We start from the raw sequence: 27405 nt of genomic DNA, 5'->3' as shown, positions 1-27405 counted from the left end.
CAATTAACCGACCAAGATGATGCTTTTCAAACATGAGAGGCACGTGATAACAGAACGATGACGGCATGGACAAAGTCGAAGGATAGTTTTGCTTCCTATTATTCATCACAACAATTGCGTGTGGTTTCCGCTATCGTACTCCTCCCTAAAGCCATTACCTTTATAGTTCAAGCGCCGCCGCCGCCGCCATGGAGGTAGAAGCAAATTGACACTTCTATCAAGAATAAACTGAAGCTATCGGGACGTAAACTGAAAGTGTAAACTGATTGATAGAACTGAATCAGTACAACTTAAGTATCAAGAGCAGTTCAACTGATTGTCCAGTTGATAGGTGGTTCAGCAGAAGACCTTCTAAAGCCCGGCCAACTGATGAAGTGCTCAACTAATGAAGAACCCAACTAACTAATTCAACTGAATTAGTGAAATCGGTTCAGCTAACGAGTCAACTGATTTCATCTCACCAGTTCAGAACATCAGTTAGGAGCGAACCAGTTTGCAGATACGACAAGTTTAATTCAGCTGTGCACAAAGGTACAAAAGCTATTGTACGATCAATGTACAATAAGAGATGTTACAGCAGCACTTAAGGCCAAATGTTCTAGATATCTATTTGGGGGAACAAATTCAAACTGCATCGGATTCATTCACTGAGTCTCACTGTATTTTCAGGCAAACGCCTATAAATAGAAGCTGAGCTGAGTGAAGATGATGATGAGAGCTGACGAGTGAAAAGATAAAATATAGAGAGGATACACATAATGCTTATAAGCTTTGAAGAAGCAATCAGCCCAGATGGAACACTTCAACGAGTTATCAACTTAGTTTTAGAAGCATATTTCCCTCAGTGTGTGGGAACACTTTCGGGTAGTTTTCAGAGATCAGTTCTCACACACACACACCACCACTCAAATTCTGTCTTGCACAAAGACGTAAAACATGTGTATGTAGTCTTTGACACACAGACGTTAAACAAATGTTGGCTAGATGATGATGTCTTCAGTCTAGACTAGGAGTTCAGTTAGGCAGTGGGTAAGTCTTAAGTTGAGTGGATTTGTACAAGGTGTTGTATAAATCAAAGTCTTCTAGTGTATGCCCGAGGTGGTAGAAGGGGTGACGTAGAAGCAGTTGAATTCTCCGAACATCCATAAACTTATCTTGTGTATTAACTGCTTAACTTTGTTTTAAACTGACTTGATCAGTTCAGCTGATATCAGTTCAGTTCCGTCCATAGCTGAACTGATAGAAACCAGAACTGATTCCCCATATTTCAGTCGATCAGTTTACAAAAGTCATTAGATTCTAAAATCTTTCAGTTTTTTCTTAACGAATGATTACTTCGAGTATTTTCTGCTTGGTTTGAAATCAAACTCGATCTAATTCATTGGTGTTTACATTCTTATAACATGAGCTATTGCAGCCCATTGAGAATATTGTGTTTGAAGCACCCTCGCAGGTGTCCGAACCGATCCATCAATTGTGCAAACGACGTCTAACCTAGATGTGATTCGACACATTTTGGGGGGTGGTTCCGAACCCAATTTTTCCTTGATGAAGCAATTCTTGGGATTGGCCAAATCTTTCATAGACCTGTCCCATTGTCATTATAAATTATACATAATATAAAAAATCATGATAAAAAATCAATTTTAAATTTTTTTAGATTTTTCTTAAAAAATTAATATCTATGCATGGATTGCTTATCCAGTGATAGTAGTATTTTTAAAACTTTAGTTTCCAAATTATCAAAATACCAATTTATGTTTAAAAAAACAATTCAATTAACCGACCAAGATGATGCTTTTCAAACGTGAGAGGCATGTGATAACAGAACGATGACGGCATGGATAGAGTCAAAGGATAGTTTTGCTTCCTATTATTCATCACAACAATCAAGTGTGGTTTCCGCTATCGTACTCCTCCCTAAAGCCATCACCTTTATAGTTCAAGCGCCGCTTCTGCCATGGAGGTAGAAGCAAATTGGACACTTCCACCAAACTTAAACTGAAGCTATCGAGACGTAACTTGAAAGTGCCTACTGATTGATCGAACGGAACCAGTACAACTGAAGTATCAAGTGCAGTTCAACTGATTGTCCAGTTGATAGGTGGTTCAGCAGAAGACCTTCAAAAGCCCGGTCAACTGATGAAGTATTCAACTGATGAACAGCCCAACTGACCAGTTCAACTGAATCAGTGAAATCAGTTCCGCTAACGAGTATAATGATTTAATCTCACCAGTTCAACTGACCAGTTAAGAACTTCAATTAGGAGCGAACCAGTTTGCAGATACGACAAGCTTAATCCAGCTGTGCACAAAGGTACAAAAGCTATTGTACGATCAAGGTACAATAAAAGACGTTGCAGCAGCGCTTAAGGCCAAATGCTCCAGATATCTATTTGGGGGAACAAATTCAAACTGCATCGGATTCATTCACTGAGTCTCACTGTACGTTCAGCCAAACGCCTATAAATAAAATCCGAGCTTATGAGGACGATGATTAGAGTTGACGAGTGAAAAGATAAAATATAGAGATGACACACATAATGTTTATAAGCTTTGAAGAAGCAATCAGCCCAGATAGAACACTTCAACGTGTTATCAGCTTAGTTTTAGAAGCATATTTTTCTCAGTGTGTGGAACACTTTCGGGTAGTTTTCAGAGATCAGTTCTCACACACACACACACACCACCACTCAAATTCTGTCTTGCACAAAGACGTAAAACATGTGTATGTAGTTTTTGACACAAAGACGTTAAACAAGTGTTGGCCGGAAGGTGATGCCTTGAGTCTAGACTAGGAGTTCAGTTAGGCAGTGGGTAAGTCTTAAGTTGAGTAGGTTGTACAAGGTGTTGTATAAATCAAAGTCTTCTAGTGGATATCCGAGGTGGTAGAAAGGGTGACGTAGAAGCAGTTGAAGTCTCCGAACATCCATAAACATATCTTGTGTATTAACTGCTTAACTTTGTTTTAAACTAACTTGATCAGTTCAGCTGATATCAATTCAGTTCCGCCCATAGCTGAACTGATTCTCCGTCTTTCAGTCGATCAGTTCACACAAGTCATTAGATTTTAAAATCTTTCAGTTTTTCTTAACGAATGATTACTTCGAGTATTTTTCGCTTGGTTTGAAATCAAACTCGATCTAATTCATCGGTGTTTACATTCTTAAAACACAAATTATTGTAGCTCATTGACAATATTGTGTTTGAAGCACCCTCGCAAGTGTCCGAACCGATCCATCAATTGTGCAAACGACGTCTAACCTAGATGAGATCCAACACATTTTAGGGGGTGGTTCCGAGCCCAATTTTTCCTTGATGAAGCAACTCTTGGGATTGACCAAATCTTTCGCAGACCCGTCCCATTGTCATTATAAACTATACATAATATAAAAAATCATGATAAAAAATCAATTTTAAATATTTTAGATTTTTCACAAAAAATTAATATCTATGCATGAATTGCTTACCCAGTGAGTATTATTTTTAAAACTTTAGTTTCCAAATTATCAAACTACTCATTTATGTTTTTAAAAAAGACAAACCGACCAAGATGATGCTTTTCAAACGTGAGAGGCACGTGATAACAGAACGATGACGGCAGGGACAAAGTCGAAGGATCGTTTTGCTTCCTATTATTCATCATAACAATCGCGTGTGGTTGCCGCTATCGTACTCCTCCCTAAAGCCATCACCTTTATAGTTCAAGCGCCGCCACCGCCATGGAGGTAGAAGCAAATTGGACACTTCTACTAGGTGTTTTCTTGTGTGTGCTTGTTTGTTTGTTTGCTGTTCTTTTTTGTTTCTATTGGGATTGCACTCAATTCCAATTTATGAGCTAACGTTTATCAATTAGAAGATATGTATCCTTTTTATTTGCATTATTTCCACCAAAGATGATGCATCAATTGCATAGATTGGGCGTGTGATCTGAGGAATTCATGGATTTAATGTTTTCTGCACTATTTGCTATTGATAGAGTTATTAAGATATGGAGGTGCAAAATTGTTTGAACCTTTTAATTTTAAGATAAGGAAAATGTGAATCCCGCGAGGTTCGAGGGTAAAGAGGATGCTGGTATATTTTTCATCTTTCGGAAAAGCGGTAAAGAAGTATAGTTGAGATGTAAGGTGCATGATTGTCATATAACGTAGCACAATACACAAAGAGAGACACCCCTGACCGCCATGAAGCAGGCTTATGATATGATGTGCTAGAATATAACAATTTGAAGAAAATTCAGTTGAAAAGAAATGAGTGTATTTTTGGACTTTCGAACGATAATAAACTGATATTTATTTATTTATCATTTTATAGTAAAAGTTAAAAGACTTTTAGCTAGAATTCGATATCTTTCATGGCTTGGAGCGTTTGATGTGCAGTAAGGCTATTTCTCCACAGCCATGTTATGTGTGTTGTTGAAGGTTTTAAACTTTCAAACAATAATAAAAAAGTAGTATATATTAGTGTATAAGTAAAAGTTAAAGACTGTGACTTATGTTTTATTTTGAATTAAATGACTTTCGACTGTCATGGCATGGAGTGTTTGGAGCATTCTAAGGCTATTGCTCCAGAACCAAGTTGTTAGCTTTATTGAAGGTTTAGTTTCGTTACATCTGGGTGCAAAGAGTGCTCTTGTTGTGCCTTGCACTTGAGTGCAGTCCATATGTGAAATCGATTACGGTGTAAAGAAGATATCCATGGGGGATAATTTTACTAGCCTGAGTCGCGCACTGCTTCAGGCGTGGCCGGGAAGGTACTCTCACTGGGGTTCATATGAATTTGATTGAAAGTTGAAATATTTAACTGAGTTGCGGCTTCATAAATGATTATTTTCCTTGAGTTGGAGATTGAAATTTTGTATGCTAAGTTGGAAGCAAAACGAGTTTTTGTTTTTATTTATTTAGTTTAGATGAGAACTGATGCTTTGTGTTTAAAGAAATGCCTTTGCATTTTATGGGGTTTGTATGTGAATTCATCACTGTCGCAATGGATTGAGTTCGTGTATTAAATGGTGCCTAGGCCAGTAATTCTTTGTAGTGATGTGGGAATGTGGTGTCACTTCCAATTTTGATGTATTTGTAGTTTTTACTTGTTTTATTTGGGTTCATCACACAACATGTTATATGATGGTTTTCTTTTCTTTTTGTGCCACATCTTATTTTAACTTAGTTCATGTTTACCAATAGCGAATCTGGAGGGGAAGCAGTATTAACAAGAACAAAGAAATGGTAGATCGTTTGCAGAGCCATGGAGTGATAAGGTCACAGAAAGTAGCAGAAGTAATGGAAACCATTGACAGGGCTTTGTTTGTGCCAGCGGATACACCACCATATGTGGACAATCCAATGCAGATTGGTTACAATGTTACTATTTCTGCACCACATATGCATGCCATGTGCCTTGAGTTGTTGGAGAACCATTTGAAGCCTGGCATGCATGCATTGGATGTTGGTTCAGGTTTTATATGTTATCGAGTTCTGCTATGAAATGTCTTTAAGTTCATAATGTGTATTTAGTGATTCAATTAATTAATGTCTCATCAGTAAGTTTTTTTTTTACTGAAAATCTCCCATTTAGGTTGAGGATTAGGCAAGGATTGTACCAGTTGGTTAAGTGATAGATTAAAATTATAGAACTTTTAAAGAATTTGGAATTAAAATACAATGAGGAGTGTAAGCATCATCAGTTTCTAGTATATTCCTAGTACGATGAATTTATCATAACATGCTAACGCCAGTCCTTCGAGACCCTTCCAATTTTTGGATTTCTCTGGTAGGAACTGGGTATTTGACCGCTTGCTTTGCTATTATGGTTGAACAACAAGGCCGAGCTGTTGGTGTTGAACACATTCCAGAGTTGGTTGAATCTTCAACTAGAAATATCCAAAGAAGTGCAGCAGCTGAACTATTGAAAGAAGGACCTCTCTCGGTGCATGTTGGCGGTATACCTTTGATTTTGATGCGCCCTTATTTCGAATTGTATGTTAAATGGGGATTGTAGTCTTACTGTGGGGAAGTGCTTTCATTTTAGTGATTGGGGTATTATCTTTGAAAATTTGCTTGTGAATTGGGAATGGAGTATAAAGTTAAAGTCGAATGATGTACGTATATAAAATATAGTTATAGTTATATGGTCAAAAGTTGAATGTATGTGTATTGAGGATCACAAATGATAGAGAAAATTGATCTTGAAAGTGGATGAAAACAAACGGCTACTGCACCTTCGAGTGGAGAAATTTTAGCTTCAAAAGGTCAAACGAACAACACCTATATACTTTCGAGTGAATAAATTTTAGCTTCAAAAGGTCAAACGAACAATGCCTATATATCCTGCTACCTAATATTTAGTCTTTTTTATTTGCATGGTAACAAGATGGCAGGTTGGGCTGGCCTGATTTTGCACCTTATGATGCCATTCATGTCGGGGCTGCTTCACCCGAAATTCCTCCAGCACTAGTAGAACAACTGAAGCCCGGCGGGAGACTTGTGATCCCTGTGGGCAACATTTTCCAAGACCTTCAAGTTGTGGACAAGAATATGGATGGATCATTAAGTGTTCGAAGTGAGACATCAGTTCGTTACGTTCCACTGACTAGTAGAGAAGCTCAACTCCGTGGTTATTAACGTATTCGATACATTGGATTGAGACTGTATTTTAATAAGGTTACTCTTAATATGCATTCATGTTTCTAACTGTGAAACTAGAATTCTGGAGAATTTGGAGTAATGGCTCGATGATTGTAACCAGAATGCGAAGGAGGAAAAGCTTGTATTTGACATTTCCAAACACTGTATATGTTTCTTTTTATGGTCGAATGGAGTTGTCCAGTTTGCATATTTAAAAAAATTTAAGCTAAAATCTCAATGGTAGAAAGTGTGTACTTTTATTTCTGCTTCTCTTAAAAAACTTATAAAAGAACTCGACCTTTTTTTTTAATTGTATCCAAACATCAAGATCGATCTGCCTTTTTCCTACGAATCAGTTTATTTTATTTCATTGTTTTTTCTCCTGATAATATTTTAAAATAGTATTTATGATATTTCCAAGATATCGAAATCGACATCGTTGAAAGTGAGATGATTTCACATCACTTCACTCATCGTGTTCATCTTCTTCCACTGTTGATCTAGAGCCCAAAATCAGTACACGTATATCCCATGCATTTAATTAAATAGTTAAATTATTTATTTAACTTTAAGATGATTTATAGCGATGCATGACCTATTTAAATTGCATTATTTTAAATTATTTATGTTTATGTGATGCACGTTAAAATGTTTTCTCGAGTTTCATGTTTCAGGCGATTATTCGATGCGGGATCGAGGAAAAGAGATCGACGACGCGTTTGACAATTTTAAAACGTAATATTTTATTTTAAGTCAAGGTTGGGGTATTTTTAAATAATTTATTAAGTTTTAACATTTTAAAGTCTAATTAATTTATTAGGCGATTTTAAGATTTTAAAAATTTTAAAGTTTAGTCATTGTGCATTTTATTTTGTTAATTAGGGGATTTTGTATGAGTAGAGAGGATTAACTTTTAAGTAGTATTTTTAATTAGTCAATTAAGTAATAATTTCCTCCTAATTAATCACACACACGTTGCACACACTCACATACACTTATACGTTTTTACACACACCACATATACAATTTGCACACACACAATTCTTTACACTCTATTTCAGATTTTTAAAAGAGAAAACCTAGGGTTCTTCTACCATAGAGCAGCCGCTCCATCCCCTTCAGCATTCTAGCAAATTTTCGTGAGTTTTATTTCAAGAAAATCGCGTCATGTTCGTTCCGGATTGTAAAGGGGCCTAAAACTCCTTTCTTGAAATTTGCGGAAAATTAAAAATTTTCTTTTTAAAAGAACTTAAATGGCCTCATTCATAAAATCACTGGGGAATCAAGTTCGATGTTTAAAATAATAGCAGCGGAAGAAAATAAAGTTTTGCCAACAATAACAACTTAAAAATTATCCAACGACTGATAAAAATTGTTTGCGGAATAAAATAACAACTGCTGCACTGAGGTCCTCGGGTGCCACTACTGCCGACCCAAGCTGGCTCACTGGTCCCCGCCCTCGGCCCTGGCCTCATCAGTACCTACAACAATCAAGTCTAGTGAGCCTAAAGACTCAGCATGCATAAATCGCATCTAACGAGAAAAAATCTGAATTTAAAATATGCATGAGTTAACATATCCTGTCCTGAGGCATACTGAAAAATAATCTGTACTGAGCAATTATAATACGTGCATAAATGAACTGATAATCACAGTAAAAATGTCTGCTCCTTGGAGCCTATACTGAAATAACTGATAAAATTTTCTGTTGAGATTATGTTTTACGCCTGTGGCCACTGCACTAAGCTGAACTGATCGGTAACTGGCTACCGGGGAGGCTGAAACTGAACTGAGCTGGCCGGTCACTGCCGACCGGGTGGTACCATACTGAACTGATCGGTCACTGGCGACCGTATAAAATAACACTCCCACATAGTGAATGAACCACAAGCCATATCGCATAAATCTCAAGAATAATCATTTTCTATTTAATGCACGTAAAATAATTAACTGGCGTAATGAAAATTCCTGTAATTTTACCAACTGGATTGGATTGGATCGTCCCCAGGCTCGGTGCAACCTAACTGGGCTATGAAAAATATGCAATAGCTTAAACTTGACCAACTATGCAATTTACGTTCAAAAGATGCGACTATGATGCCTAATGACTTCGCATTTAATCATGACTCCGAGCCAACCTGAACCGACACCGAACCGACATATAGTCATGATTAAAATACGCTGAAAAATCATAAAATAATGCTCCTAAAATGATAGGGTCGAAATCTAGGTGGAATGGAGGCCAAAACACGAAACGCTCTTTCGAGAGTCAATTTGGCACATTGCATCGTAAATTCTCGTACGACCTCGAAAATGATCCGAATGACGAACGGTCGAAAAAATGACCTTCCCAACTCAATGAGGCACTGTCCAGTCCAAGGCCATGGGCTAAAAGCCAACCAAGAACTCAAACGAGCCTTCTAAACGACACAGCAACTTGCTGTAATTTCCAGCAGCTGCGCAACTACAAGACTTGCGTTGGTTTCGAGACTATCGGCCATTAGGGGCATGAACCACCGACCAGAGACTCTTACCAACATCCCAAGGAATGATTTGAACCATGGCTAAGGGCCCTAGGCCAGCCACAATCCGCATCATACCAAAACTCAACCGAAGGGTCCAACCGAGAGCAACGTGTATGCGTGTGTAGTGTTTATGCTATGATCGATGTCTCGTGTCATTCCAATGGCCATTTGATTGACCATGGCACGATCTAGACATCTAGGAGCATGATATGAACCGTGGATAAGGGCCATAGGCCAACCAAGATCCATACCAAGCAACAAAAGAAACGAAACCATATGCTGAAAAATGGAAGGGGCCGAATGGGGAAAGGGGTTGTTCTTGTTGATTATTTAAAAACCGATGAGCCATGGACCAAGCCACCAAAAGGGAGACTTAGTCACGTCTTATACATGCTAGGGGAGTGATCCAACCATGGCTAAGAGCCCTTAGGGCAGCCAAGATCAGATCCAACCCCTTGACACAAAAACTGAAATTTTCGAACACAAATCTGCGCCTATGGGAACTTGCTGTCATTCTGAATTTCCAGCAAGCATGGGGCTGGTTTGAATGGACCAAAATGGTCCTAATGCATCCTATTACGTGTCTAGGAGTCGCCTTGGGAGCCTGGAGTCGAACCAATCACCTGAAACTCACAAACCAAGAAAAACGTGAAGCTTGCCAAGGAAAAACGAAAATTCTGCATGTGTTGTTCCAAAATGTTTTGACATGTATCTCGGTTTTTGCTTGAATAAACATGATCATGTACTGAAAAATAAATGATAATATGACTTGATTGAGGTTTGAAAGAAATCTAGACATGCCTGGTTTCGTTTCGAAAGAAAACGAACGAAACGACGACGACGCGGCACGGAGGAGGTGGAGCGCTTCTCTTGTTTACCTTTCTTGCTCTCGATTTTTCTTCCCTTGCTTCCTACTGAATTCCCACGGTTTTCCTCTCTCAAAAACACTCTGAATTTCGTGACTAAGGGAGGGGGAATGATGGTTAGGAGGGTGAGGGAAGTGGGTGCAAGATATAAGGAAAGAATCAAGACCAAGTCTTCTCATTTTTGAATTTTGAATTATGGTTTGATATTAAATGAGTTGGTGGATGCTTCTAGGAGGTAGTGGCCTATTTTTCTTATTTTCTAGTCTAGGATATGTCCATTTATTTAATTAAATTGTGCTCTCAAAAATCCTAGAATTATCCTACTAATTACATGCAAAGAATTGGTCAAAGTTGATGAATTGGAATGAATTGCTTAATAAATCCAAGGGGCCGAAATCATCCTAATAAAATGAGTGGGAAGTGTTGGTTATCTAGTCAACTAATAATCCTTGAAAGCCTTACTAATCCTTTAAATAATTTAGTGAGCTAACCCCTTAATTTAATAACTTAAATGAGCTCATTTCTTAATCACCTCAAATAATTAAATTAAATCCTCAAACCTCCCTTACTAACTTAAATGAACTTACTTGCTAGCTAACTTAACTTCTGGAATTATTTCTCGAATCTTAAATTCTACCTCAAAACTCCAACTCCAGTCCGGCCTCACTGAAATAACTGAAATGCTAAAAATCAAACTACTGAACTGAAATAATGAATAATTAACTTCAAATAAATGCATTTAAAATAATCATGCAATGAAGTCAATTAAATTTAAAAATCTAGAATTATGCATGGCTTATACGTCTACTGACTTACGGGTTCTACACGGATCCTCTCTTGCATCCTTCCCGCTTCGGTGTCGTCGTTCGGTAATGTTAAAGATTTAAAGGCATGTATATTCTATTCTTCTTGCGTCGATCTTGTCATATTATGCGTTGTGTTATTTATTATACGTAAAAATCCACGTGTGATGTGTAGAAGTTTGAGCAATTATGTTTAGATCACTTTTGAAACCATTTTTGGGATCTCAAATCATGTTTTTGCTGTTTTTTTAACTACTGCGATTTTTCGGTCACTTTGCTGGAAAATCTTTCACAAAATGAAACGTAGAACTTTTTGATATCTTCGATTTGATATAAAATTCGAAATATTTAGATAAAAATTGAGTGAGTTATGGTGTTTTTCGTGAGACTGCTCAAACTGCGTTTCTAAAAATTATGTTATTGATGCATTCTTGAAGTTTTTGAGTTGCAGGCTTTGTTAGGGATCGACGGATGATCGCTGCTGCATTTAGACAGGTTGATGATGATGTGGGAATTGTTTTTGGTGTGTCGATTAGTGTCGAGGGGCACTTGAATTCATTAGGAGTCGTAGCATTTGATTTGGTGTCAAAGTCCGTGTTCATGAGTTGTAATGTGTCGTAGGGTGGACGTGGTTGATTTGGGGTGTTTGTACGAGTTTGGTTCAATGTCATAGCATCCTGGGATGGGTCTCGAGGTGTCGGTTCATAGTTCGTGCAATCGAGTTAGAGAGATTAAGCGTCATGTGTATTGAATTTCGTTGGTTTGCACTCACAGCATGTACACGGACCCCTTCCCGGACCCTGACACGGGGTCCGTGCTAGTGTTTCACTCGAGGTGTAGATTTCCAGTAGGTACATGGACCTTCACCCGGACCTCTACACGGGGTCCATGCCTTTGTTTCCTTCAAAGTGTCTTTTTACAGAGTCTACATGGACCCTTAGACGGACCCTTACATGGGGTCCGTGTCCTTCCTTTTCTTCGAGTATATAGATACAGTACCTACACGGACCCGAACCCCGAGGGGTGCAAGGGGTCCGTGTACTTCAGTTTTTGAGAAATATTTTATTGATTGTTTTGGGGTTTGATGTCATGGTTTAGTACGATGATTAAACGAGGTCAAGTCCAGAGCGAACTATAATGTCATAAGCTACTTATTCACTTCGGTGGTGAGCTCGAGTACCTATGTCTAAGTTGTGCAAGTCAAGTATTTTAAGTCCTTGTTAATACGTGCAGCAGTGGCCCTATGCGAGATCCAACGAATCCCTCAACGCCAAGGAAGTATGTTGACGTGCAAAAAAAAAAAAAGAAAATACTTTTAAGTTTTTTAGGTGTGCTAAATGTCTTGTGACCAAATTATGTATGGGATTGGAAAGCGGTAAAGTATGACCAGGGACAAATCCATCCCGTTAAATTATGAACGGGTTTAGATCATGATTGGAAAGCGTTAAAGTATGACCAGGGACCAAACCACCCGTTAAATTATGAACGAGGATCTCATGTATGTGGCAGTGGATTTTCCATGTCAGCCCAGTACTGTGGTTTAGTCTGATCAGACGTATTTATGTATGGGTCACTTGCTTTGAAAAATGCCTCTACGCAAAATGATGAAGTTTATGTATGTTCAAGTATGTACGATGTAAGCATGTTTAAGAAAAGTTTTATGTTGATGGCACGGCTATGTATGCATGTACGTATGCTCAATCTTATTTATGCAAGTTCAAGTTCCAATATGTGTGTTCTATTTTAAAGCTGCATGTGATCTTATTACGTATTACTTGTTACTTCCAATTTATACATGTTGAGTCTTTAGACTCACTAAACTTGATCGATGCAAGTGAGGAAGAGTTTGAAGAGACAAGGGGTGAGGAACAGTGAGCTGGCTTGGACTGAGCGGGAGGCTAAACCCGAGAACCGCCATATTTTATGTTTTATGAAATGTTCAAAATACTCTGATTTTACGTTTTGGTTTATAATCTTTAAACAAGCATTTTCCTTTAGCAAATTTTATTGGCGAACTCTTTTAACGCAATTATATTTGGGATGAACTATTGTTTTATGAACGAAAATTAAAGTAATTTTATATTTAAGAAATTTTTTATTTTTCCGCAAATTTCAAGTAGTTCAAAATACGGTACGTTACAGTTGGTATCAGAGCGGTGTTCTTGTAAAGAGTTATGCCTACTGCCAGTTGCGAGAAGCCCACGAAGCCACACCTCGAGTCTGTAAGTTTTAAAGTTTTGAATTATGTTATGGATTAAGCATTAAGTCATGATTTCAGCATGTCCATGTTTTAAGTTTGATTTACGTGCATCTTATGCTATTGATATTATTTCATGCATATTGGGCTTACGTGTTGGGTAAAATGTTGGAACAGTATGCCTCCTAGACGCTTGATTAACCGTGAAGTAAGGGATGAGCACAGGGAGGCTCGGGAGGAAGGGAGAGACGCTCCTCCTCCACCACCGCCAGATATGCAAGCACATATGCTTGCAGGTATGATTCAGTTCTTCGCACAGTTTGCGGGAAACCAGGCGACAATGGATGCAGGGGCTAGGCCCAGACCAGAGGCGGTGTATGAGAGGTTCAGGAGGATGAACCCAAAGGAGTTTTCGGGGACTACTGACCCGATGATAGCTGAAGGATAAATTAAGTCCATCGAGGTGATTTTCGAGTTCATGGAGCTGCAGGATGCAGACCGGGTTAGGTGCGCCACCTACTTATTGACTGGAGACGCCAGGCTATGGTGGGAAAGTGCATTAGTGTCAGTTAACTTGCAAACACTGACATGGAATGGATTTAAGGAGGTCTTTTACTCCAAGTACTTCACTGAGTAAGTACGCTCTCGCCTGACCAGGGAGTTCATGACGTTGCGTCAGGGGGATAGCAGCATTGCAGAGTTTGTGAGGAAGTTTGAGAAGGGGTGTCACTTTGTGCCCCTGATAGCTAATGATGCCCAGGGGAAGCTGCGGCATTTTATGGATGGGTTGTGGCCGATCTTGCGCCGCGATGTGAGGGTTGCTGGTCCGACTACCTACGCCGTTGCAGTATCTAGAACTTTTGCGGCAGAGCATGACCAGAAAGATATCGAGGTCGATAGGCAGGGCAAGAGGCCCTATCAGGCACCACAGCAGCAGCAACAGCGACCTCAGTCAAGAGGCCATTCCAGGGGCAGCCAGGAAAGAAGCCGTATCAGGGACCGCCGAAAGGCAAGGGTCCTATCCCACAGCCAAAGGCTCCTCAGAGGCCGGAGTACCCAGTGTGCCCAAAGTGCAACCGCTAGCACCCGGGGCAGTGTTTATATGGGTCGGGCAAATGTTTCAAATGTGGAGCTAGTGATCACATGCTAAAGGAGTGCCCGCAGTGGAGGCAGCCAACCCAAGGGAGAGTGTTCGCTATGCATGCTCAGGAGGCGAACCCAGACACGACGCTATTGACTGGTAAACTCATTTAGTTAAGCACCGTATTATTCTGTCATGCATGTTTTGAATTTTATTTGGGATTATTAGTGTGCTAGTTAATATTTTGGTAACTTGGGATATAAATTTTCTGCTATGCTTGAGGTTAAGGTTAGAGCTTTGGGATATAAGTTTTTGTGTTTTACCAACGTCTCTCAGGGAATATTTTCATAAAAAGAGTCGCCACGAAGGCCCTGATAGACTCAGGAGCCACCCAATCTTTTATTTCAGAGACATTCGCTAGTCACATGAACGTCAAGTCTATTGGACTCGACGTGAGCTATTTAGTGACAGTCCTATCAGGGGAAGAATTATCAGCTACTAGTGTGGTCAGAGACATCGATATGGAACTACAAGGCCACCTAGTGTACGCCGATCTGATCGTGTTGCCAATGCCAGAGTTTGATATCATTTTGGGAATGGACTGGCTGACGAAGAATAGAGTTCTTATTGACTTCCAGAAAAGGTCAGTGTTAGTAAGACCTTTGGGCATGGAGCAGTTTCTCTTTGAGCCAGCTAGATGGAGGAATTTCCCTCGCATGATCTCTTGCATGCAGGCGCGGAGACTCATTCACAAAGGGTGCCAGGCCTTCTTGGCCAGTGTTACTTCTGCACCTGACGTAACCACTCCGTTTATGGCTGATGTACCAGTAGTTAGAGATTTTCCTGATGTCTTTCCGGATGACGTCACAGGCCTTCCACCAGAGAGAGATGTGAAGTTTTCGATTGACCTTGTGCCAGGCACAGTGCCAATCTCTAAGGCACCATACCGTTTATCTCCAGCTGAGATGTTAGAGCTCAAGCAGCAGATTCAGGAGTTTCTAGACAAATAATTCATCCGCCCTAGTTTCTCACCATGGGGCGCACCAGTGCTCTTTGTGAAGAAGAAAGATGGGAGCATGAGGCTGTGCATCGATTACCGAGAACTGAACAAGGTAATGATCAAGAATAAATACCCACTTCCAAGGATCTAGGACTTGTTCGATCAGTTACAGGGGGCCACAGTATTCTCCAAGATAGATCTTGGATCGAGGTATCACCAGCTGAAGATGAAGGATACCGATTTTCATAAGACAGCTTTCAGAACCAGATATGGGCATTACGAGTTTTTAGTGATGCCATTTGGACTGACGAATGCTCCATCAATTTTTATGGACCTGATGAATCGAGTATTTCAGCTCTACCTAGATCAGTTCGTCATAGTGTTCATTGACGACATTCTTATATACTTGAAGAGCCATGAAGAGCATAGTCAACATCTGAGTACAGTTTTGCGAGTTTTGCTGAGTCGCAAACTATTTGCGAAGTTCAGTAAGTGTGAATTCTGGTTGGAGAAGGTAGCGTTTTTGGGCCATATAATATCTAGCAGCGGTATTGAGGTGGATCCAGCTAAGGTAGCAGCAGTTAAGGAATGGGTTGAACCGAAGAATGCGTGAGAGATTCGCAGTTTCCTAAGCCTAGCAGGCTACAACCGGAAATTTATTCAAGGATTTTCTTCGATAGTAGTGCCACTCACTTCATTGACTAAGAAGAATGCTAAATTCATATGGAGTGATGAATATCAAAAGAGCTTCGATACTTTGAAGCAAGCTCTTATTATAGCGTCAGTGTTAGCCATGCCATCAGGGAAAGGAGATTTTGTGTTATACACCGATGCATCTAAGCTCGGGTTAGGCGCAATGTTGATGCAGCATGGTCTGGTTATAGCTTATGCTTTCAGTCAGTTGAAAGTGCATGAGAAGAACTACCCGACTCATGATCTTGAGTTAGCCGCGGTTGTCTTTGCGTTGAAGATATGGAGACATTATTTGTACGATGAGAAATGCCAGATATTCATTGATCACAAGAGTCTCAAGTATTTCTTCACGCAGAAATATGAGACAGAGACAGTGGTTCGAGTTGGTGAAAGACTATGATTGCAAAATTAGGTACCATCCAGGGAAAGCTAATGTTGTGGCACATGCATTGAGCCGAAAGGTTGCAGTCGTAGCACAGTTGCCATTGCAGAGATCCCTTCAGTCAGAGATTCAGAGATTTGGGTTGGAAGTTTATCTTAAGGGCAGAGCTCCTAAACTGTCTAATCTGACAGTTCAGTCTTCCTTACTAGACCGAATCCGTGCAGGTCAGTCTTCAGATGAGCAGTTACAGAAATAGGGACTGAAGGATGAGGCCAAGGGCAGTGTACTCTACTCAGTGTCTGATGGTATTGTGAGATACAGAGGTAGAATGTGGGTGCCCAATATTGATTCGATCAGAGAGGATATTCTGGCAGAGGCACATGCATCTCCGTATTCTATCCATCCAGGAGGTACCAAGATGTACAAGGATTTGCAGATTTTGTATTGGTGGCCAGGTATGAAGCGAGACATCCGTCGATTTGTGTCTGAATGCCTCACTTGTCAGCAGGTGAAGGCAGAGGATCAGAGGCCAGCAGAAATGCTTAAGCCACTCCCTATCCCTGAGTGGAAGTGGGAAAATATCACCATGGACTTTGTAGTTGGTTTGCCGAGGTCAGTCAGAGAATTTAATGCTAGTTGGGTTATAGTGGATCTACTCACTAAGTCAGTGCACTTCTTGCCAGTGAAGATGAATTTCTCCATGATGCAGTATGCGGAGCTCTATATAAGGAAGATAGTTCGATTGCACGGAATCCCAACATCTATTGTGTCCGACCGGGACCCGATGTTTACATCGTCCTTTTGGAAGAGTTTGCATGCAGCCATGGGGACAAAGTTGCTTTTCAGTACATCTTTTCACCCGCAGACAGATGGCCAGTCTGAGCGAGTGATTTAGATTTTGGAGAATCTATTGCGAGCCTGTATGATCGATTTCCAGGGGACTTGGGAATCTAAGCTACCTCAAGTGGAGTTTACCTACAACAACAGCTTCCAATCATCTATTGGTATGGCTCCATACAAGGCATTGTATGGAAGAAAGTGCAGATCGCCGATTCATTGGAATGAAGTTGCGGAGAGGTCAGAGCTTGGTCCAGAGATTGTTCAGCAGACTGCAGATATGGTGGTCAAGATCCGAGACAGGATGAAGACCGCCCAGAGCCGTCCAAAGAGTTATGCTGACAAGAGAAGGAGAGATCTAGAGTTTGCCGTAGGTGATCACGTTTTCGTGAAGATAGCACCCATGAAGGGCGTTATGAGATTTGGAAAAAGAAGCAAACTTAGTCCGAGGTTTATCGGACCGTTCGAAATTCTTGACAGAGTTGGGACATTAGCTTATCGTATAGCCTTACCGCCGAATCTGGCCGGTGTACACAATGTGTTCCACCTCTCGATGCTGAGGAAGTACCTAGCAAATCTTTCGCACATTTTGAGTTTTGAGCCGTTGCAGCTTGCTCCAGACCTGTCATATGAGGAAAGACATGTCCAAATCCTAGACAGACAGGAGCGTAGACTTTGGAACAGGGTGACCAAGTTGGTCAAGGTTCAGTGGTTGAACCAATCAGTAGAAGAGGCCACTTGGGAGGCATATGCGGATATGAGAATTCACTACCCGGACGGTAAGATTTAATTTTGAGGGCGAAATTTATATAAGTGGGGGAGGAACTGTAGAGCCCAAAATCAGTACACGTATATCCCATGCATTTATTTAAATAGTTAAATTATTTATTTAAGTTTAAGATGATTTATAGCGATGCATGACCTATTTAAATTGCATTATTTAAAATTATTTATGTTTATGTGATGCACGTTAAAATATTTTCTCGAGTTTCATGTTTCAGGCGATTATTCAATGCGGGATCGAGGAAAAGAGATCGGCGACGAGTTTGACAATTTTTAAACGTGGTATTTTATTTTAAGTCAAGGTTGGGGTATTTTTAAATAATTTATTAAGTTTTAACATTTTAAAGCCTCATTAATTTATTAGACGATTTTAATATTTTAAAATTTTTAAAGTTTAGTCATTGTGCATTTTATTTTGTTAATTAGGGGATTTTGTATGAGTATAGGGGATTAACTTTTAAGTAGTATTTTTAATTAGTCAATTAAGCAATAATTTCCTCCTAATTAATCACACAAACACATTGCACACACTCACACACACTAACATGTTTTTACACACACCACATTTACAATTTGCACACACACAATTCTTACACTCTATTTCAGATTTTCAAAAGAGAAAACATAGGGTTCTTCTACCATAGAGCAGCCGTCCCATCCCCTTCAGCATTTTAGCAAATTTTCGTGAGTTTTATTTCAAGAAAATCGCTCCACGTTCGTTCTGGATCGTCTCTCGCATCCTTCCCGCTTCGGTGTCCTCGTTCGGTAACGTTAAAGATTTAAAGACATGTATATTCTATTCCTCCTGCGTCGATCTCGTCATATTATGCGTTGTGTTATTTATTATACATAAAAATCCATGTGTGATGTGTAGAAGTTTGAGCAATTATGTTTGGATCACTTTTGAAACCATTTTTGGGATCTCAAATCATGTTTTTGCTGTTTTTTTAAATACTGCGATTTTTCGGTCACTTTGCTGGAAGATCTTTCACAATATGAAACATAGAAATTTTTGATATCTTCGATTTGATATAAAATTCGAAATATTTGGATAAAAATTGAGTGAGTTATGGTGTTTTTCGTGAGACTACTCAAACTGCGTTTCTGAAAAGTATGTTATTGATGCATTCTTGAAGTTTTTGAGTTGCAGGCTTCGTTGGGGATCGACGGATGATCGCTGCTGCATTTAAACAGGTTGAGGATGATGTGGGAATTGTTTTTGGTGTGTCGATTAGTGTCGAGGAGCACTTGAATTCATTTGGAGTCGTAGGATTTGATTTGGTGTCAAAGTCCGTGTTCATGAATTGTAATGTGTCGTAGAGTGGACGTCGTTGTTTTGGGGTGTTTGTACGAGTTTGGTTCAATGTCATAGCATCCTGGGATAAGTATGGAGGTGTTGGTTCATAGTCCGTGCAATCGAGTTAGAGAGATTAAGCATCATGTGTATTGAATTTAGTTGGTTTGCACTCACAGCATGTACACAGATCCCTTTCCGGACCCTGACACGGGGTCCATGCTAGTGTTTCACTCGAGGTGTAGATTTCCAGTAGGTACACGGACCTTCACCCGGACCTCTACACGGGGTTCGTGCCTTTGTTTCCTTCGAAGTGTCTTTTTACAGAGTCTACACGGACCCTGACACAGGGTCCGTGTCCTTCCTTTTCTTCGGGTATACAGATATAGTACCTACACGGACCCGGACCCAGAGGGGTGCACGAGGTCCGTGTACTCCAGTTTTTGGGAAATATTTTATTGATTTTTTTGGGGTTTGATATCATGGTTTAGTACGATGATTAAACGAGATCAAGTCTAGAGCGAACTAGAATGTCATAAGCTACTTATTCACTTCGGTGGTGAGCTCGAGTACCTATGTCTAAGTTGTGCAAGTCAAGTATTTTAAGTCCTTGTTAGTACGTGCAGCAGTGGCCCCAAGCGAGATCCAACGAATCCCTCAACGCCAAGTAAGTATGTTGACGTGCAAAAAAAAAGTACTTTTAAGTTTTTGAGGTGTGCTAAATGTCTTGTGACCAAATTATGTATGTGATTGGAAAGCAGTAAAGTATGACCAGGGACCAATCCACGCCGTTAAATTATGAACGGGTTTAGATCAGGATTGGAAAGTGGTAAAGTATGACCAGTGACCAATCTACTCGTTAAATTATGAACGGGGATCTCATGTATGTGGCAGTGGATCTTCCCTGTCAGCCCAGTACTGTGGTTTAGTCTGATCAGACTTATTTATGTATGGATCACATGCCTCTACGCAAAATGATGAAGTTTATATATGTTCAAGTATGTACGATGTAAGCATGTTTAAGAATAGTTTTATGTTGATGACACGTCTATGTATGTATGTACCTATGCTCGATCTTATTTATGCAAGTTCAAGTTCCAATACGTGCGTTCTATTTTAAAGTTGCATGTGATCTTATTACGTATTACTCGTTACTTCCAGTTTATACATGTTGAGTCTTTAGACTCACTAGACTTGATCGATGCAGGTGAGGACGAGTTTGAAGAGACGAGAGGTGAGGACCAGTGAGCTGGCTTGGACTGAGCGGGAGGCTAAACCCGAGGACCGCCATATTTTAAGTTTTATGAAATGTTCAAAATACTCTGATCTTACGTTTTGGTTTATGATCTTTAAACAAGCATTTTCCTTTAGCAAATTTTATTGACGAACTCTTTTAACACAATTATGTTTGGGATGAACTATTGTTTTATGAACGAAAATTAAAGTAATTTTATATTTAAGAAAATTTTTATTTTTTCGCAAATTTCAAGTAGTTCAAAATACGGTACGTTACAGATCCACCTCTCTATTTCATCCCCGTACTCTCCACTCTTAATGGCCGATTGAAGAATCCACTGCTACATCGTTAATTGTTGTGGAATTGGCTAGATTTATGTCGCCCAATTGCCCGATTAAGTAACAATTTATTTGAGTCCCAGCTCCTTGCAATGTCCAGTTGATTTTGGTTGCTTGTGAAGAGGCTGGGAGTTCTTGCGGAAAGAAACTTTCTTGACACAGTTTAACATGGGGATAGATTTGTGTACTAGTTGCAGTAAGCCAAAAATCAGAGAAGTGTCATCATCTTCTATCTTTTTATTTTCACAATATTTTATTCTTTGATTTATTTATTCTTTCGTACGTGAAGTTAACATCCGAAGAGTTTTGAGCAAAAAAATAATAACAAAATCTTCTCGAGCATGAAACCTTGTTATCTGTGTTTGTGGCTTAACCATCCTTAATCGTTAAATCGATTCATGTTCGATGATTCATAATTCACTCTTCAAAGAATTAATTATTTGGGATAAATCTCATATAACATCTAGATTGATAGGTCTCTTAATTTTCGTGATAACAAAAAATAACTTATTGTATTTGATTAAGCACATTTGCAATATATTACAGGTATTCAACCGTCCATTGAAGATTCAGAAGAAGTTGTTCAACCTGTCTTAAGATGCAAAGCTATCCAACCGTTTTATCATCAGTACCTTATTTGATCCACTCAACCACCCAAACGTATAAGTCTGTGGCATAAGGGCTACTCAGCCATTCACCTTATCGAAGTATATTTATAAATGGTTGAGTAAAGTTATTTTAAGATACTTCTTTAGATACCAAAGCCACATGTCTTATAAGTATATCAACTACTTTATCAGAAAAGTTGGTCGTTTGATCATTCACAACAAACATGATATCAGAAGATCAGATTGTTTTTCTTAAAAGTATACGCACAGACCTAGTTATTTTTTGTTGTCAGTGACCGTTTCCTCTCAAATTTTGTCAGTGTCAAATTTCTCATTAATTAAATTGTTCTATAAATCAAGGAAGGAGGACGACAACAATACTATTATATTAAATACCCATTTATTGAGCATTCAAACCTTGATCGAGAAGGTTCGAGAAATACTATAAATAGAGAATGTCAAGAAGAGTTTAAAAAAATGCAACTTTAATAACTACGAGATTTTACATACTTGAAGCATTCTCTGAAAATATTTCAAAGCACTCATCACTCTGATTTCAAATATTGCTCCTCAGCCCTCACATCAGAGATAATTTATCTGGTCATTAAGGATCATCAAGGATTTTTGTCAAACTACTTGACCGTTTCTGTCCAGAACATTTGAAGAATTGTTCGACTGTTTGAATATGATGATTCACTTTTTTACTACATTTGTGTTGTATTTATTGTTAGAATATGTCTCAACCGTTTGAGTTAACTAGGAGTTTCGTCTTAGCTAGTACATAAGTCCCAAGGTTGAATGAGGTTGTTACAAAGAGTTGTAAACCAAAGCATTCTAGTGAAATCATTCTTAAGTGGAAGAAGGGGTGATGCATGAGCTTGAGTTTTCGAACATCCATAAAATTTCCATGTCATTTCCTTCATTGCATTTTTTTACGTTGTTCATTTGCTATATTTGAGTATATAATATTAACAAGAATCATCAGACTTTTTCGACAATATTTATGGTTCGACCATTTCTTAAGAATTGAGAAAATCAGGTCTTATATAACTAACCCTATAAAGATTGGTCGCATTAGTTGACATTGTTTTAAGAGAAAATTTTAAAATATTTATTCCACATTCTCTAAATGCGTCTTCGATCCTAACAAGTAGTATCAGAGCAGTTTTCTCGACCTCTGATATACTTACACTCAAATGAAATATTTCATCAAGATTTAAATGTTCTCTAAAGAAGATTACGACGATTGAAAAATTCTTATGCATGTATATTTATCTGCATAGGACGATGCCATATTGTATGTTATCAATGATGGTCCAACGAAAATCCTAATATCAAACTAATGGATCGGTTTGGGTACTTTTGAAGGTACTTCAAACACAATATTTTCAATGAGTTACAATAGCTCGTGTCCTAAGAATGTAAACACCGATGAATTAGATCGAGTTTGGTTTTAAACCAAGCGAAAAATACTCGAAATAATCATTCGGTAAGAAAGTTAATTATTTTAAAGCTTTTAACTTGTGTAAACTGATTAACTGATATAAGGGGAGTCAGTTCTTGTATATATCAATTCAATTATTGTGAGAACTGAACTGATAACAGCTCGAACTGATCAAATCAGTTTGAAAACAATAGTTAAATAATTAATAACACAAGATATGTTTATGGATGTTCGGAGATTTCAACTGCTCCTACGTCACCCCTTCTACCACGTCGGATAGGATCCACTAGAAGACTTTGATTTATACAATACCTTGTAAAAACTCACTCAGCTTAGGACTTACATTACTGCCTAACTGAACTCCTAGCCTAGACTGAAGACCGCATCTTCCAGCCAACATTTGTTTACGTCTATGTGTCAAAGACTACATACACAATTTTATTGTCTTTGTGCAAGACTCAGTCAGCTATTCAATAAGCTTTACTCTCTGTATATGTGAGTGATTGTGTGTGTATGTGTGTGAGAACTGATCTATGAATACAACACGAAAGTGTTCTCACACACTGAGAATTTTTCTTCTAGACTAAGCAGTTGACATGCCCTATTTTTCTCTTCTTTTGAACTTCACACACTTGTATTTTCCACACACTTGTATATTGATGATCTTGAACTGGTATTTATAGAGGCAATGTGACCGTACACCAAGACTCATCAAATATGTACGTTGCAGTTTGAATTCATTTCTCGAAATGTGTGTACTTTCTCACAGCCGTTCTGGAACGTTTTGGCTTTAATCACTGCTGCGACGTCTATTATTGTCCTTTGATTGGAAAAAAGCTTTTCCTCAGTGCACACAACTGGATTCCATTGAATAAGCTTGTCGTGTTCTGCAAACTGATTGATTCCAAAATGATGTTCTGAATTGGTCAGTTGAACTAATCTTGAACTGTTTCGGTGAAATCAGTTGGCTCGTCAGCTGAACAGATTTCGCTGTTTCAGTTGAACTGGTCAGCTGGAGTCTTCATTAGTTGAGCTCTTCATCAGCTGGTCGAGCTTCTGAAAGTCTTCTGCTGAACTTCCTATCAGCTGGACAAACAGTTGTACTGGTCTTTGATATATCAATTGAACTGATACAATTTGGGTGATCAGTTGCCCCTTTCAGTTTGTATCTCGATAGATCCAGTTTTGGCTCGATAATTGATCAGTTCGAATCTTGATCAGCTCCAGTTTCTGCGTACTTAGGTAAAATCAGTAGAAACAAAATAACATGTTTTGTTAACATCAAAATCAAGATTGCGAACATGAAATGTTGCAACAATCACCCTCTTTTTGATGATCACAGAACTTAAGCAATTAAAGCAATTTTAAAATTTTACTGATTCTCCCCCTTTGTGAGAATAAAAAAACATTTAAAAAAAATTTCAGTTCGAGGGATAAGAAAGCTCGCCCTCAAGAACTGAATTTAAAAACGAGTTTAAAATATTTTTCAGTTCGAGGGCTAATTTTAAAGAAAATTCCCCCTTAAGAACTAAATTAAAAACTCCCCCTTAAAAATATGATCATTTACACATTTTAATGAACTTTCAGCATCTTCTAACATTCAAGCAATTTAGGCAGCATATTAACTGAAAATATCAGTTCCGTTACATTCAAACCAACTGGATAAATATGATGTTTATTTAATCAAATAAGCGTCCCTTGTGTTATACATTAAGCACACCAACATGTGTAAGGGTAATGCTACTATAATAGCAGATTTTAAATAACATAGTCAGTTTATACATAATAGAAATGGATATACTAACAACTGGTTGCCTTAAATGCTTTGAAATTCTGCATCGATTTTGAGTCTTTTTTTGCCAGAAGAGCAGCCAATTTGCATTGGAATTGATCTTTGTGATGGCTAACTGATCGAGCTAAATCAAACTGGATTCAACTAATGCTGAACCTAATTGATCATCTATCTGATATGATATGGCAGTTAAGCGACAATATACTGCTGATGATTAAGCTCCACTTTAATCATCCAACATTTCAGCTTAGCTGGGTTTCGTTTTTTGATCAGCTGAATTGGTAGACTGGCAACTGAAATCTTGTCCACTAATCAGTTTAGATGTTATGCTCTCAGTTGAACTCAAAACCCTGCAATTTGCTAAAACAACAAAATTCAGAGTCGAAAGAAGTGGCTACAATGTTAGTTGCAGATCCAACAATCTTCTCTCTTCCCACGGTAAACTCATATAAGTTTTTTAAGAGGATTTTGAAATCTATTCTAAATAGAATTTTGAAACATATTTTAAAATATTAGCTTTCAAATGTCCTTCTTTGAACAACTAGCTCTGATACCAATTGATGGATCGGTTTGGGCACCTTTGAAGGTGCTTCAAATACAATATTCTCAATGAGCTGCAATAGCTCGTGTTATAAGAATTTAAACACTGATGAATTAGATCGAGTTTGATTTAAACTAAGCGAAAAATACTCGAAATAATCATTTGTTAAGAAAACTAATCAGTTTAAAGCTTTCAAGTTGTGTAAACTGATTAACTGATATAAGGGGGATCCGTTCTTACATATATCAGTTCAATTATAGTGAGAACTGAATTGATAACAGCTCGAACTGATCAAATCAGTTTGAAAACAATAGTTAAACAGTTAATAACACAAGATATGTTTATAGATGTTCGGAGACTTCAACTGCTCCTACGTCACCCTTTCTACCATCTCGGGTGGGATCCACTAGAAGAATTTGATTTATACACCACCTTGTATAAACCCACTCAGCTTATGACTCACATTACTGCCTAACTGAACTCCTAGCCTAGACTGACCAAACTTGTTTAACGTCTATGTGTCAAAGACTACATACACAAGTTTATTGTCTTTGTGCAAGACTCAGTCTGTAGAACCCGTAACTTAGACTACGTATAAGCCATGCATAATTCTAGTATTTTAAATTAAAATGATTTTTATTTCATGAGTATTTAAATTTAATTATTTTATTATTTTATGCAGTCGTTTAGATTTTTATCATTTCAGTTAATTCAGAGAGGCCGGACTGGAGTTGGAGTTCAAAGATAAAATTTAAGATTTAGGAAAACATTTCCAGAACTTATTTTAGCTAATTAATAAGTTAATTTAAGTTAAATAAAAGTTTAGGGAATTATTTAAGTTACTTGAGGTGAGTAGAAAATAAATTCATTTAAGTTCCTTAAATGAGGGGTTAGTTCACTAAATTATTTAAAGGATAGGTAAGGCTTTTAAGGGTTATAAATTTAGTAAATAATCAACATTTCCCTTCATTTTATTCCAAGAATTCGGCCACCCCTTAGTAGATTAAGCTAGGACATGCCAACTCACCTTTGACCCATTCTTTGTCATTTTTAGCATGATAACCTTTTTAATTATTAATCAACTTTAATTAATTTATTAGTAAGCAATATCCTAGTCTAATTATCATGGATAAATCGGCCATGCTCCCCCCAAAAAGACTTGATCAAACCAATTCAAAATTTGAATGAGAGGTAGACTTGGTCTTGATTTTCTTCCCTATATTTTGCACTCATTCTCCTCACCCTCTTAACCACCATTCCCCCTCCCTTAGTCTCGAAATTCAGAGTGATTTTGGAGAGAAAAATCGTGGCTAGCACTAGAGGAAACTAGAGAGAAAAATCGAGAGCTAGTAAGGTAAGAAAGGAAGCGCTCCACCTCTTCAGCGCCGGATCGTCTCGTTCTTTCGTTTTCTTTCAAAACGAAACCAGGCATGCATATATTTTTCCTTGACTCTTCAATCAAGTCATACTATCATTATTTTTATGTTTCATGATCATCCTTTCATGTAAAAACCGAAATCTTCAACAACAAGAACAAGAAATAATTTCTGCACCGATTTCGTTTCTATTATGCTTCACGTTGGGTATGCTTCTTTTCGATTTCAGGGATGGCTCGTTCCAGGGGCTCGAGGCTGCATATAGACATGTACTAGAACATGTTAGGATCATGAAAGAACGTTGGTTCCAGCCCCATACTCACGGGAATTCAGAAATGACATCACATTCCCCACGAGTGTCATATTGAGTTTTGAAAATTCAGCTTGTTGTCAAAGGGAGAAGTTCTGATCATGGCTGCCCAAAAGGCCTATAGCCATGGTTAGATCACTCCCCTAGCATGTTTAAGACGTGACTAAGTTGCCCTTTTGGTGGCTTGGTCCATGGTGAATCGGTTTATAAAGAAAACAACAAGAACAGCCCCTTCCCCATTTCGGCTCTTCATTTGTACAGCATGTGCGTTTCGAATTTTGGTGGATTGGTGTGGATCTTGGTTGGCCTATGGCCCTTAGCCACGGTTCATACCATACCCCAAGATGTCTAGATCGTGCCATGGTCAACCAAATGGCCACTGGAAAGGTCCATGACAGCAAACGAAGCAAAACTCCCCAAGCACGCAGATTACGTTCTCGGCTAGGAGTGTGGTCTTGTTTCTGGTGTGGTTCGGATTGTGGCTGGCCTAGGGCCCTTAGACATGGTTCAAATCATTCCTTAGGATGTTGGTAAGAGGTTCTGGTCGGTGGTTCAAGCCCCAATGGCCATTAACCTCGCAAACGACGCAAGGAAACCAAAGCACAGCTGCTGTATTTTTGGACAGCAACTTGCTGTGACGGTTCAGTGGCTTGTTCGAGTTCTCGGTTG

At 38.7% G+C, this 27405-nt stretch overlaps 1 protein-coding gene across 4 annotated transcripts; it reads left to right on the top strand.

Moving 5' to 3' along the window:
* Window positions 1–59: 59 nt before the first annotated feature.
* LOC142531015 (protein-L-isoaspartate O-methyltransferase 1-like) lies at window positions 60–6839 on the top strand. 4 transcript variants are annotated; one of them, XM_075636995.1, is made up of 4 exons: window positions 60–194; window positions 5190–5460; window positions 5780–5944; window positions 6376–6839. In XM_075636995.1, the coding sequence occupies exons 1-4, from the start codon at window positions 189–191 to the stop codon at window positions 6624–6626; spliced, it is 693 nt and encodes a 230-aa protein (XP_075493110.1). In that variant the 5' UTR covers window positions 60–188; the 3' UTR covers window positions 6627–6839. The 4 variants fall into 4 exon arrangements, with proteins under 4 accessions (XP_075493110.1, XP_075493109.1, XP_075493111.1 ...); XM_075636994.1 differs by lacking the exon at window positions 60–194 and adding an exon at window positions 3570–3728; XM_075636996.1 differs by lacking the exon at window positions 60–194 and adding an exon at window positions 3582–3756.
* The last annotated feature ends 20566 nt before the right edge of the window (window positions 6840–27405 follow it).

This window comes from Primulina tabacum, chromosome 17 (genome assembly GCF_025594145.1).
Source record: "Primulina tabacum isolate GXHZ01 chromosome 17, ASM2559414v2, whole genome shotgun sequence".
Lineage (NCBI taxonomy): Eukaryota > Viridiplantae > Streptophyta > Magnoliopsida > Lamiales > Gesneriaceae > Primulina > Primulina tabacum.
The sequence above is the reverse complement of the archived record's forward strand: the minus strand, read 5'-3'. Positions and strand labels throughout refer to the sequence as shown.

Excerpts from the sequence above, each read along its gene's own strand:
- LOC142531015 (XM_075636995.1), top strand. Across the intron at positions 5,461-5,779 it reads TGCATTGGATGTTGGTTCAG|GAACTGGGTATTTGACCGCT; the intron begins GTTTTATATGTT and ends TTTCTCTGGTAG. Across the intron at positions 5,945-6,375 it reads TCTCTCGGTGCATGTTGGCG|ATGGCAGGTTGGGCTGGCCT; the intron begins GTATACCTTTGA and ends CATGGTAACAAG.